This window comes from Panthera leo, chromosome E1 (genome assembly GCF_018350215.1).
Source record: "Panthera leo isolate Ple1 chromosome E1, P.leo_Ple1_pat1.1, whole genome shotgun sequence".
Lineage (NCBI taxonomy): Eukaryota > Metazoa > Chordata > Mammalia > Carnivora > Felidae > Panthera > Panthera leo.
This window is the reverse complement of record NC_056692.1, coordinates 40,656,728-40,670,205: the sequence shown is the minus strand read 5'-3', so window position 1 is coordinate 40,670,205 and position 13,478 is coordinate 40,656,728. Positions and strand designations below refer to the sequence as shown.

At 43.0% G+C, this 13,478-nt stretch overlaps 1 protein-coding gene across 5 annotated transcripts in view; it reads left to right on the top strand.

Moving 5' to 3' along the window:
* The window catches only part of STAT3 (signal transducer and activator of transcription 3), a 69,447-nt gene that overhangs the window by 25,434 nt on the left and 30,535 nt on the right, over positions 1-13,478 (top strand). For all 5 annotated transcript variants that reach the window (XM_042914542.1, XM_042914540.1, XM_042914541.1 and 2 more), the window contains 2 exons: positions 11,731-11,881; positions 12,798-12,942. In XM_042914542.1, the coding sequence (XP_042770476.1) occupies positions 11,754-11,881; positions 12,798-12,942 (273 nt within the window). In that variant the 5' untranslated portion in view covers positions 11,731-11,753. The remainder of the gene's footprint in view (positions 1-11,730; positions 11,882-12,797; positions 12,943-13,478) is intronic.

The following is a 13,478-nucleotide window of genomic DNA, read 5'->3' as shown; positions in this document are numbered from 1 at the left end:
CCGGGCAGCAGCCAAGGCTCTTCCTGCTCTCGTGGAGCTGGCATCCAGCGGTGGTGGTTACGCGTCCGTTATGGAGTCCTGGTGTTCGGGTCCCCGGCGGTGGCAGGGACAGAAGGAGGGTCCGGTGGGGGGTGAGGGGCGTCTTGGTGTTTTTGAGCAGCTAAAAGAAGAGCAGAGCGAGCGCCGGGAGCTCAGCCGGCAGGCTGGTGGCAGCCGAGACAAGAAAGACAGGGCTCACCAGGCCATCGGTCACATTAATAACACAGACACTTAACATGTTGTGCCAGCTGTGTCTTAAGTGCTTCTTCACATTGAGTCATTTAGTCCTTACGGTGATCCTGTGACGTCCTGTTGTCTGTCCTTTCTCACAGGTGAGGAAACTGAAGCACAGGGAGGCTAACTGGCTGCCACTTGCTCCCACACACCTAAGTGGGGGCACCTGGATCCGTGCCGGAAGCACAACGCTGGTCTGCTTTGATTTTACAGATTTTGTTTTTCGGCCCAAGAACAATGCAAAGTCATCAGAGGGATTTAACGTAGGGGAGTATTCAGATCAAATGTGGAAAATGGACTGGTGGCAAGCAAGCACATGCAGGGAGACAGTCAGACGCTCTCATCATGGCCCATGTGTGTTTTGGCTCTGAGCTTTCTGGCTGATTTTCTTTTCCCTTCCTGACTCCTTTTCTGGGCGGGGAATGGGAGAGTTTGTGCGTCAGAGTACAAGCCCCAGACCCTTTCTGTTAAATAGCAATGTGCTACTTCCCCCAAAGCATTTATTCTTGGGTTGCAGCAATCTTAATGTCTTGAGGGGATGGAGCCTGATTGTAATTTACAGACCGAATAGTCTTTGGAGGCCACCCAGCCCCGCGGCTCTCCCAGCGTCAGAGTTACTGCTGCGACATTTCTCAGGGTGAACATTTAGCCTGCATTTGAACACCAAAGGCCGCGGGAACCCGGGAGGTTGTCCCTTACTCCTCCCTTTGTCTGGGTCACCTTTGCCCTTGAGACAGTCACCAAGCCCCCTCCCACCTCCCTCTTTAATATCTCTGGAAGACGTCCACCTCAAAACAGCTTTGAGGCTGCTGCCCCGGTTCAAGCCACTGCCAAATCTCACCTTGATTATGGCAGCCTGAGGGATCTTTCTGAAATATAAATCAAATTGTCACCAGTCTGCCTAAAACTTTTCAGACTTCCTTTTTGCCCCTGGACAAGGGTTCATATTTCTTCAACCTCATCTCATGCCATAGGCTTTATACAGTCACTGCAGTGTTCTGCTTCATTACAACTGCCTGGATCCCAGGCCTGGAGATTATTATTCAGTACATCCGGAGTAAAGGCCAGCATCTGGCTTCTGAAAGCCGGTCAGGTGATTCCAGAGTTGAACCCTGATCCCTGCTCTCATTCCAGGGTTCTCAAAGTGGCCACACGTTAGCATCATCCGAGAGATGTTAAATAGCAAAACGTGGATCCCTGCCTCAGGGATTCCACTTTGACAAATCTGGTTTGATTTCCCAGGCACCTCTACTTTCAAAGAAAAAAAAAAATTGCTCTTGTAATTCTGATCTGCAGCCAGGGTAGGGAACCTCTGTTGGCAGAGGGCATACTCCAGAGGGCAGGATCTGGGGTAGGTGTTAACGAGGAAGCAGATTGGTTCTGAAGTGTTTCACCCTTTCACGTACGGATCTCCACGTATCAAAGAGCCAAACTTCTGTAATTGTCTTACCCTCTTAGAACCCCACTTCCTGTTCCCCAAGTCTTCTTACTGGGCAAAACATTCAAGTTCTCGGACTCCCCACACTGATTGCCTGCTCTGAATGTGCTTGTGTTTTAGTGCACCGTTTAAATTGTGATGTAATTAGAGATTCATTCTAGATGTGGGCCACTTACAATGGGACGGATAGATTCTTTCATTCAAACACTGTATATGCCTGTTTAAAATACCATAAGATGGGGGTACCTGGCTGGCTCAGTTGGTAGATCATGTGACTCCTGATCTCAGGGTTTTGAGTTCAAGTGTGGATTAGGGTTCCAGCTCTGTGCCATGACTACCTGTATGACCTTGGGTAAATCACTTAAAATTCTGTACCTAGTTTCCTCCTCTATAAAATGGGGGTACAAATATATCTAGGTCGCAGAGTTGTCGTGAGGATGAAATGAGTAAATAAATAGATGGCAAGTGCTTAAAACAGTGCCTGGAACATAGGTAGTGCCATATAAATTTAGTGATAGTCATTGGTTATTTGGCCTGCTCTTAAACCAAGGTTCTTACTTTCCATCTTTTTCTTTCATTTGGATATCACATAGTTGTTTTCACCTTTGGTCTTTTTAGGACCTGGAGCTATCCTTAGGTGAACTATGTAAGGAGATAACTTGATCAAAGAACCACGGGACCCTCCTGTCTTTCTTTTCTCCTGTTACATACTTACTCTAAATCACAGTGCTACAAACTCCCTCCCTCAGCATAGGACACAAAGACCCATTAAAATGCACGCATTTGACATGGCAGGGTAAACTGACTTTATTATTTAACGTGGCTAATCTGATACATTAATCTGTTCCCCGGGGCATTGAGGAAGTGGATTTAACATAAGAAGTACCCATGAAAGGAATGTTGTGGGAGGAAGGAAAAAGCCAGCACTACTGTGCCCCCAGCAACGCATGGGGGACACGCTTTAAAGCCATTGTTACTTATTTGTTTTTCTTTTTTTTTTTTTTAACTTTTATAACAGTCTTCCCAAAGAGCGGTCCTTCCCCATTTTACTGAAGAAAAAGCCTGTTCAGTAGTCAAGTAACGTCTTGAAAAGAAATAGCTGATAAAATGGCAGGCAGGGTTTGCACCCAGGCCCATCCAGTGTCAGAGCCTCCCGTTGTGCTTGACCTCACACCACCCTGCCTCGGAGGAGTCTGTCTGGTTGGGGGAGTGGAAGTGTCACCAAGTGACGCACACATTTGGTCTGTTTTGTGGTTTTTATCCAGAGCTCAGACCTGTGATCAGGCAGCCTCAACCATAAACTGAGTACTGAGTAATTGATGAAGCTTGTCTAATTGTGTTACTTTCAGTTTAGAGGGAATTAGGTTTATATTGTTGCGCCTTTCATCTGAGATATTTGTGATCAAATATGGTGCCGATCCCAAATCAAGTATGGAGAATACGTCCATTTTTTAAAAATTCTTTGACACTGGGGCACCTGGGTGGCACGTTTGGTTGAGCTTCTGACTCTTGGTTTCGGCTCAGATCATGATCTGGAGGTTCATGGGTTCAAGCCCTGTGTTTGGCTCCATGCTGCCAGCATGGAGCCTGCTTGGGATTCTCTCTCTCTGACCCTTCCTTGCTTGTGCTGTCTTTGTCTTTCAAAATAGATAAATAACCTTAAAAAAAAAAAAAAAAAAAAAAAAAAAAAAAGAGGGGCGCCTGGGTGGCTCAGTCGGTTGAGCGACTGACTTTGGCCCAGGCAATGATCTCACGGTTTGTGAGTTCGAGCCTCGCATCGGGGTCTGTGCTGACCGCTTGGAGCCTGGAGCCTACTTCGGATTCTGTGTCTCCCTGTCTCTCTGCCCCTCCCCCGCTTATGCTCTGTCTCTCTCTGTCTCAGAAATAAATAGAAACATCAAAAAAAAAAAAAAAAAAGAAATTCCTTGACACTTACTAGATCTGAAATAACTGGAGACCTTGTTAATTCATAGTTCTCGGAATCCTTTTGTCAAAGATGACTGGTAGATATAGGGCAGCTGGGTGGCTCAGTCGGTTGAGCGTCTGACTGTGGCTCAGGTCATGATCTCACAGTCTGTGAGTTCGAGCCCCACGTCAGGCTCTGTGCTGAGAGCTTAGAGCCTAGAGCCTGCTTCAGATTCTGTGTCTCCCTCTCTCTCTGCCCCTGTCCTGCTCATGCTCTCTCTCTCTCTCTCTCAAAAATAAATATTAAAAAAAATTTTTAATAAAAAAAATTGTCCTTGTTCTCACTTTTCTGAGCTCTACTCCCCAGTAATTTAGTACTTCTTCTATATACTCAAATTTGTCACGTTAGTAGGGAACTATAATTCACGTTCTTTTAGATCTCAGTGTCCATTTTTACAAGGAAGAGTTGGTTTCTGACTTTAAAGCAAATCCTATTATTTGTAACTAAATATATTTGAATATTACAATAGGTGTAGTTGGATTGGGCACTCAGCTGTTAATATTTTGTCTTTTAAGGAAATTAAAATTAGATTTATATATAAACTTATTGTAAAGGCAAACACTTGATCTTCTACCTTATAAAGGTACTATTTGGATTTGTAAGCAACGATATTATATATTTACTATACAAGCATACTTATTTTGAATTATCTTTTTCTAATTTGAAATTCCAGAGTCTTAATGTCTAAGGTAATTATGAATAGTTAAATTACAAATGGTTAAATAGGTAAAGCTGTAATATTAAAAAAAAAAGTTTAACATTTATTTATTTTTGAGAGACAGAGAGACAGAGTGTGACCAGGGGAAGGGCAGAGAGAGAGGGAGACACAGAATCCGAAGCAGGCTCCAGGCTCTGAGCTGTCAGCACAGAGCCCGATGCAAGGCTTGAACCCACAAATGGGGAGAACATGACCTGAGCCGAAGTTGAACGCTTAAATGACTGAGCCACCCACGCACCCTAAAGTTGTAATATTTAAATGTAGGCTCTGTGGGGTGCCTGGGTGTCTCAGCTGGTTGAGTGTCTGACTCTAGATTTTGGGCTCAGGTCATGATATCGCAGTTGTGAGATTGAGCCCTTTGTCAGTCTCTGTGCTAAGCATGGAGCCTGCTTGGGATTCTCTCTCTCTCTGTCTCTCTCTCTCTGTCTCTCTCTGTCCCTCCCTCCCTCCCTCTCACTCTCCCTCCCTCCCTCCCTCTCTCCCTCCCTCTTTCCCTCTCCCCCTTCCCTCCCCCTCCCTCTTCCCCTCCCCTTCCCTTTTTCCCTCTCTCCCTCTGCCCCCTCCCCCACTCACATGCGCGCTCTCTCTCTCTCTCTATATATATATATATATAAAAATTTTAAAAAATTAAAAGTGAATATAAAGCTGTAAAATTACAATGGTCCTAATGTTTTAAGATTTATTTTTAAGTAATCTCCAGCCCAATGTGGGGCTCGAATTTACAACCTCGAGATCAAGAGTTGCATGCTCCACCGACTAAGCCAGCTAGGTACCCCTTATATTTTAATTAATTAGTTAATTAATTAATTTTCAAAGTAGGCTTCATGCCCAGTGTGGAGTCTAATGCAGGGCTTAAACTGATGACCCTGAGATCAAGATCTGAGCTGAGATCAAGAGTTGGATATTTAACTTACTGAGCCACCTAGGCACCCCACCCCTAATATTTTAGAAGAGAGAAAATATATACACACTCTGAGTAGGTTAAAAGGTATTACATGAACATGTCAACTGTAGTTCTGGAGAGTGGGATGGTAGGATATGGGTGATTTTATCTTTTTTTTTTCCCCTTAAGTTTTTTTTTTTTTTTTTAATGCTTATTTTATTTATTTTAGAGAGGGAGAGGGAGAGAGAATCCCAAGCAGGCTCTGCACTGTCAGTGTGGAGCCCGACACAGGGCTTAAACCCACGAACCATGAGATCATGACCTGAACCCAAACCCAAGAGTTGGATGAGCCACCCAGGTGCCCCTGGGTGATTTTATCTGTTGGATTTCTGTTACTTTATACTTTGGTTGCCTTAGTCACTGGCCTTTTCTAACAGCAAAGAGGATGTTAGAATAGGCAACCAATAAAATATGTCTATGCTCTATTTATAATATAGGTATTTCGAACATAGATTGTGGCTAACACCCAAAGGAGAGTCTTGTGACACATTGCAAGGTGGAACAGAAATTATCTTTAGATCACTTTCTGTTTTGGATTGTTGTATGCCCCTGGCTTTTGTCTCTCTCCTCACTTTGGCCCCTCACTCCACTGCCCCTGTCATAAACGCACTGGCGCATGGATGTGAAGTGCAAATCTGAATTTAAAATGAAGTTTTATATAGTGATGTAATGAATCCCTTTCGTAAGCAGTCCTGATTTGTGTTTCTCAACACATCTCTTGGTTTCCTTAGAATGCAGTACATAAATGAGAACTGTGACTTTGGATAAACTTTTTAGTGATCTTTACAGTAATAAGTTCCCCATTAGACAATAGCTGTTTGCTTTATGACTTGTTGGTAAGTTATCCCCAAGGGGTTGAGAAATTCCTGTTTTGAAAAGTCCGGAAAGTCTTTGGTGACTTACTGTTTCATTTTTATTTTTCTTTTCTCTAAAGTTGTAGAGAACACGATCACACTGAGGTTCCCCTCCTATGCTGGCACCTCCTGTCTGCTAACCTAAACTTAGCACTTACACCTTGAGAGAACGACGCCCGATGTCATGCCCTAAGCCAGCCCCTGTATGGAATGAACTCATTTCTCTCCTGTGCACCCAGAATGATACTTGGCATTCAAATTGTGCAAATCATTTTCTGTGTGTCCTGCTGTTCAGTGAAAGTGGTTATTAAATCACAGGCTTCCCCCTATTCTGCAGATGAGAAATCCTTTAGTTAGACCTTACATGGAGCTCTTTAGATTAATTTGTGATTTGAAAAACCAGAACTGAGATTGTGAAATAAAGTAGGCTCTTGTAAAACTTTTTCCAGTAAAACAGTTGCCACAAGCTAGTTGGCAATGGTTTTCATAGACAATCTGGCTAGTGATCTCTTAAGGATATGCAATTCTTCTGAAGAGCATGTGGGCTGATTGCCCTGTAGCTGCTGTTAATGAAATAGGGTTTGTAGCTAAGCAGCCTGTAAGGAGATCAGCACTATTTGACTCTTTGCCCATGTTCTCCTTAAAAATACTACCTGCTCTCTGCCTTCAATTTACACTGATTAAAAAAAAAAATAGGATAGCTATTACGATATTACCTAGAGTGACTAGACTAAGAAGTAGAGCATAACGTCAGTCATTTTTGCTTTAATTTTATGGGAAAAAACTAGTAACTGGTTTCTGGTCTAAGTAATGACATAATTATTGTACTACTTAACTATATCCCATTTGTGTTGTCTCCCCACTAAAACCAAAACCTCAACAACAAAAACCCCTCTGAGTTGTGGACTTGAAATGAATTGGGCAATTTTCAAGAACTTGTAATTTTTTTTAATGGTTTGAAAATGCAGACATTCATGTGTGACCTCAACATTCATCTCTAATTGAGCAGGTGTGATGGGATGTTGCTTTGTGGCTCTAACATGGAACATCAGGAAATAGACTGTGATGGCTCTACATTTGTATCCAAGATAAGCAATTAAATAATCAGTCTATTTTTTATCAATTTATAACACTGAATTTTATAAAAAGTGAGTGTCTAGGGGTCCCTGGCTGGCTCAGTCTGTAGGGCAGGCACCTCTTGATCTCAGGGTTGGGAGTTCAAGTCTCACATTGGGATAGAGTGTACTTAAAAAAAAAAAAAAAAAAAGTCTATTTCTTTAAATCCTTTATTAGGAAAACTATAGCTTTTTGGTTACACAAGAGCAGCAGTATCCAATAAAAATAGAATGCAAGTCACATAAGTAATGTTAAATTTTCTTTTTAATTAAAAATTTTTTTTAATGTTTATTTATTTTTGAGAGAGAGACAGAACATGAGCGGGGGAGGGGCAGAGAGAGAGGGAGACAGAATCTGAAGCAGGCTCCAGGCTCTGAGCTGTCAGCACAGAGCCTGGTGCGGGGCTCGAACTCACAAACTGTGAGATCGTGACCTGAGACGAAGTCGGCCGCTTAACAGACTGAGCCACCCAGGTGCCCCTGTAATGTTAAATTTTCTAGTAGCCACATTAGAAGTAGAAAGATTTAGTGAAATTAATTTTAATAATATATTTCATTTAACCCAGTACATCCAAGATATTATCATTTCAACATTAGTGAGATATTTTACATTCTTTTTTTTTTTTGTATTAAGTCTTCAAAACCCACTGTACATTTTACACTTACAGTATATCTCAGTTTGAACTAGCCACATTTTGAGTGCTCACTAGCCACATGTGGCTAGTGGCCACCATATTGAATTAATGTAAATCTAGAGTTTCAACACATTTGTGTGCAGTAGACTCTACATAAATTGACATATTATACAGATTTCTATGCAGATCACATCCTGAGAAACATAAGGCAGATCTTGACACTTTTAGTTCTGAGGCAGATTTTAACTCGGCCCTAATGTGAATATTGTAAGAGAATTCTAATGGCCTTTGATTTCTTATTGAGGGTAACACACGCCACGGTTATAGTGCCTCAGCTACCCCTTTCATTCCAGCCAGTGTTTGGTATACATGTACCACTGCCCAAGCAGCATCTGTCCTGTGGCAGGTTGGTCTTGGGGGTGGCAAGGAGAGGGGCAACCGCAAAGGCATGGTAGATGAACGTGTTTGGGAGGTTCCTAAGAGGATAGAAGACATTGTTTAGAAAAAAAAAAATTCCCAAGCACCCAGGAAACTTACTTAATTCCCCTCTAATGCTGTTGGAAAATTGAATTTATTTGTGGAAATGTATTGGTCTGATTGGGGCAAATATCTCATTCTGAAATTCTCATCTCTTTGCTTTATTGAATTTTTTCATCAGTGGAATTTAAGCCCTTGGTACATGAGGAGGGAAATACCTCAGGTCTGTGCTATAAGTGTAAATTACACACCGGATTTAGAGAAGTCAGTACCAGAGGAAGAATATAAAGTATCTCATTAATTTTTGTGCAGTTATATGTTGAAGTGATAACATTTTATACTCTATGTAGATAGATATGTATGTCTATGTATATCTATGTAGATATATATACCTATGTATATATATCTACATAGATATGTATATATATACTATATATTTTAAGTGTTTTTAATTTTATTATTTATTATTTTTTTAAGTAAGCCTGTGCCCCACGCGAGGCTTGAACTCACAAGCCTGAGATCAAGAGTTTCATGCTCTCGTGGGGCGCCTGGGTGGCTCAGCTGGTTAAGTGTCCAGCTTCAGCTCAGGTCATGATCTCACTCTCTGTGAGTCTGAGCCCCACATTGGTCTCTGTGCTGACAGCTCAGAGCCTGGAGCCTGCTTCGGATTCCATGTCTCTCCCTCTCTTTGCCCCTCCCCCACTTGCGTTCTCTCTCTCAAAAAAAAAAAAATAACTAAACAATTTAAAAAATTTTAATTTACTTGTTTCTTTTTAGTTTTTTAATATGGCTACTAGAAAACCCAAGATTCTGTATGTGGCTTGCATTACATCTCTTTTGGATGGTGTTCCTTAGATTGTTCATTGTTCAGTATAAAAGACCACTGCGGGGGGCGCCTGGGTGGCTCAGTCAGTTAAGCGGCCGACTTCGGCTCGAGTCATGATCTCAAGGTCCGTGAGTTCGAGCCCCACGTCGGTCTCTGTGCTGACAGCTCAGAGCCTGGAGCCTGTTTCGGATTCTGTGTCTCCCTCTCTCTGACCCTCCCCCGTCATGCTCTGTCTCTCTTTGTCTCAAAAATAAATAAACGTTAAAAAAAAAAAAAAAAAAAAGACCACTGGGAAGGTCCTGCCTGTGCTTTCTTGAATGTATGCTTGAGAGCTTGACAGTTGATGGCACCTTTGGGATCCTGCACCCTGGCAGTAGCAGGCAGGTTATTCTGTGTGTGTTCCCACAAAAGTGGGAAGGAACCTGCAGCACAGGCCTCTTAGTTTCTGTACAAAAACCTGATCCTGAATCACTTAGCTACCATTATACTTGCCGCTTGGGGAACAGAAGACCTATTGGTTTTTTGTTTTGTTTTGTTTTGTTTTAATTTTTATTTTTGAGAGAGACAGAGGCAGAATGCAGGTGGGTTAGGGGCAGAGAGAGAGGGAGGCACAGAATCCGAAGCAGGCTCCAGGCTCCGAGCTGTCAGCACAGAGCCCGACGCGGGGCTCGAACCCACGAGCTGTGAGATCGGGACCTGAGCCGAAGTTGGACGCTCAACCAAGTGAACCACCCAGGCACCCCAAGACCTGTTGGTTTTGTTACCAGTTTGCTCTGTAATTTTTATGATTTTTTAAATATTTATTTGTTTATTTATGTTTATTTTTGAGAGAGAGAGAGAATGAGAGTGAGTGGGGGAGGGGCAGAGAGAGAGAGAGGGAGGGAGGGAGGGAGGGAGACACAGACAGGATCCAAGATGGGCTCTGCACTAATAGCACAGAGCCCAATGTGGGACTTAAACTCACAAACCATGAGGTTATGACCTGAGCCAAAGTTGGATGCTTAACTGACTGGGCCACTCAGGTGCCCTGACTCCGTAATTTTTATGAAAGGGGCAGTTATAAGGGTGCTTCTTCATGCCTCCTCTGAGAAATAAATAAAGAACTCTGGATAAGTGTACATGTTTGTGTGCCTTCAGTCTTTCATTAAATGTTCTCACAATCCCAGAGAACCATCTCAGTATACTTTGATCTGTACATATGTCACTCTTTGGCTATTACTCGTAGTCATTTTTACAACCTCTTAAGACTGCTTGGTCTGTACTGATGTTTCCATGGCACGCCTGGGTGGCTCAGTTGGTTGAGTGTCCAGCTCTTGATTTTGGCTCAAGTCATGATCTTATGGTTGTTGCATAGAGCCCTTGTCCAGCTCTGCACTAGGCATGGAGGCTGCTTAAGATTCTGTCTTTCCCCCTCCCTCTGCCCCAGTACCTGCTTTCGTGCTCTCTCTCTCTCTCAAAAAAAAAAAAAAAAGGGGGGGGGGGCGCCTGGGTGGCTCAGTTGGTTAAGCGTCCGACTTCGGCTCAGGTCATGATCTCACAGTCCATGAGCTTGAGCCCCGCGTCAGGCTCTGTGCTCAGAGCCTGGAGCCTGCTTTGGATTCTGTGTCTCCCTCTCTCTCTGCCCCTCCCCTGCTCATGCTCTGTCTTACTCTGACTCAAAAATGAATACAAACATTAAAAATTTTTTGGAAAAAAAAAATGATATTTCCGTGACCCAAGCTATTCAGAAAGAGGACTAAAGGTGGTTAGCCAGGCTGGTTTCTCATACCTGAGCATTTCCCTGGTGTATTCATGAGCTTGTATGCCTGGGGACAAAACTTGTATGCCTGATATTTAGCATCTCTTCTTTCTCATCCCGGAATGAGAACTTTCAAAACAAAATTACTTTTCATTGAGTGGGAGAATCCCAGGCAGGTCCTTGCTTATACTTTTAAACCTGTATTCCTTGAGTTTTGCTCTCCGTCCTCCCTGAGCAGCCACATCCCGCATTTTGGTTTTAGTTTAGGTTTGGTGTACATTCCTTCCAGTTCACCCAGTGAAAAGGGGGGATTGGGTGGAAAGGAAGGAGCTAACATCTGTTCAGCATCTGTTGTGTGCCAGGCACTGGGCTGGGTTCTTTGGAATTATCTCAACAACCATGAGAAATAGAAATTATGATCTCTTCCTCTGATGAGGAAGTGGAAACCTGGAAGTTATGTAATTTTTCAGCTTCACATACTTCTGGTAGATAATGGATTCTGGAACTTGGCAGAGGCCATGCTGACCTTGACATCCTAGCCAATAAGAAGTTGCGACGTGGTTCCAGAGTTAGAGACTGTGAATGTGTACGTATTGTTGTACACGGGGAGAACCACCCAGGATCCTTTCCAAAGCATCTTTTATTCCTAAGCGCAGATCTGATGCCTGTGTTGGGTAGGTGGGGTGTTTCTAGATTATTGACTCCTACTTGGGCTTGCAGTGACCATATGAACACTTTGGTTTACAGCTGGGACCCCTGACTCCCGCAGGATGGCCCAATGGAATCAGCTACAGCAGCTCGACACACGGTACCTGGAGCAGCTTCATCAGCTGTACAGTGACAGCTTCCCGATGGAGCTGCGGCAGTTTCTGGCCCCTTGGATTGAGAGTCAAGATTGGTAAGTCCTTCCTGAGAAACTCCCCAAATTGTCAGGTTTTGGTTTGAGTCAAGAGACGTAACGTGCTGTAGCTTCATTCTGTGCTAACTATTTCATCAAAAAACTTAGGGGTGTAGGTGGTGGGGTGAAAGAGATCAGGAGATAAAGAGGTACTCTCGGTCTTGTAAAAACGTTTTCTGTATTAGAAGTGTGTGCGGGCAACTGTCTCTTGGCACATTGAAGCAACCTGCCTGGTGGTGGATGTTTTGAAGGCTGATTTGGATCTCATTGACTTGGTGAGATCCTCTGTGTGTTCTGACACTCCAGGCATGTGCTACAAATATTTTTTATCTCAATGAAAGTTCTGGCATGGGTAGAGATTCGGGCCCATAATTCTGATTCCCTTTTAGTTATAGGAAGAGACACAGATAAGAGAAATAGACTCTTTCATAGAGGAGATAATGGCACAGAATTCCAATGACCGTTTCCTTCATTTTAATGTGTTCAGATCTACCTATTAATTTTCATTTCATTCCGGCCTGTGACCTAGTTTTTCTAGAGTTTGGTGAGGGGCCAGGGAGATGATGCAGAGAGGATGGAGATAGACCATGCCAGCATGGGATTGCTTATTAGCTACTACTAATCTGACCTCAGAGCTAAGAATTTAAAAGCACAACAGCGTATCTGTCCACTTCACCTGAATATTTTTATTATAAGTATAGACTCTGACAGTGGCTACTGGGATCTGGAATAATTGTTAATAATCATTGAATTCATAATATTTCTTGTTGCTCAGCAAGGTGAATCTAAGTGATGAGTGGGTTAAAGCATCGGGTTTGCCTTGTTTTCTACCCTCCTTGATGGTTTCTATGCGTGTGCATGCGCATGTGTGTGTGTAGGTTTCAGAATCATTCTATATCCTTCTTCTTTTTCCTAGGGCATATGCGGCCAGCAAAGAATCACATGCTACTTTGGTGTTTCATAATCTCTTGGGTGAGATCGACCAGCAGTACAGCCGTTTCCTACAGGAATCGAATGTTCTCTATCAGCACAATCTGCGAAGAATCAAGCAGTTCCTTCAGGTGTGATGAGAAACTTGACCCCGCAGAGTAGGGTGTTCACTTTCTGTCCAGGGAGTATTTCTTTTCTCATTTGGCTAAGTATTGAGATCCTATCTTGTACTTTCAATCAAAGGAGAAGCTAGTAGCCCTTTCTCAAACCTCCGTATACCCACCCTTGAGCATCTTTATCTGAAATCCGCTTCTTTTGTCTGTTGAGGTAATGCTAGGATTGTTATGTTAATTATATTGTGTTAGCATGTTAATAACATGATCAGTAACTAGTGGTTTCATAGGAAGATGAGTTATTTTTATTTTTTAATTTTTATTCATTTTTTAAGAAACTTTAAAAAATGTTTATTTTTGAGAGAGAGAGAGAGAGCGCACAAGCAGGGGAGGGACAGAGAGAGACACACACAGGATCTGAAGCAGGCTCCAGGCTCTGAGCTGTCAGCATAGAGCCTGGTACAGGGCTTGAACCCACGAACCGTGAGATCATGACCTGAGCCGAAGTCGGATGCTCAACCGACTGAGCCACCCAGGTGCTCCAGTGACTTATT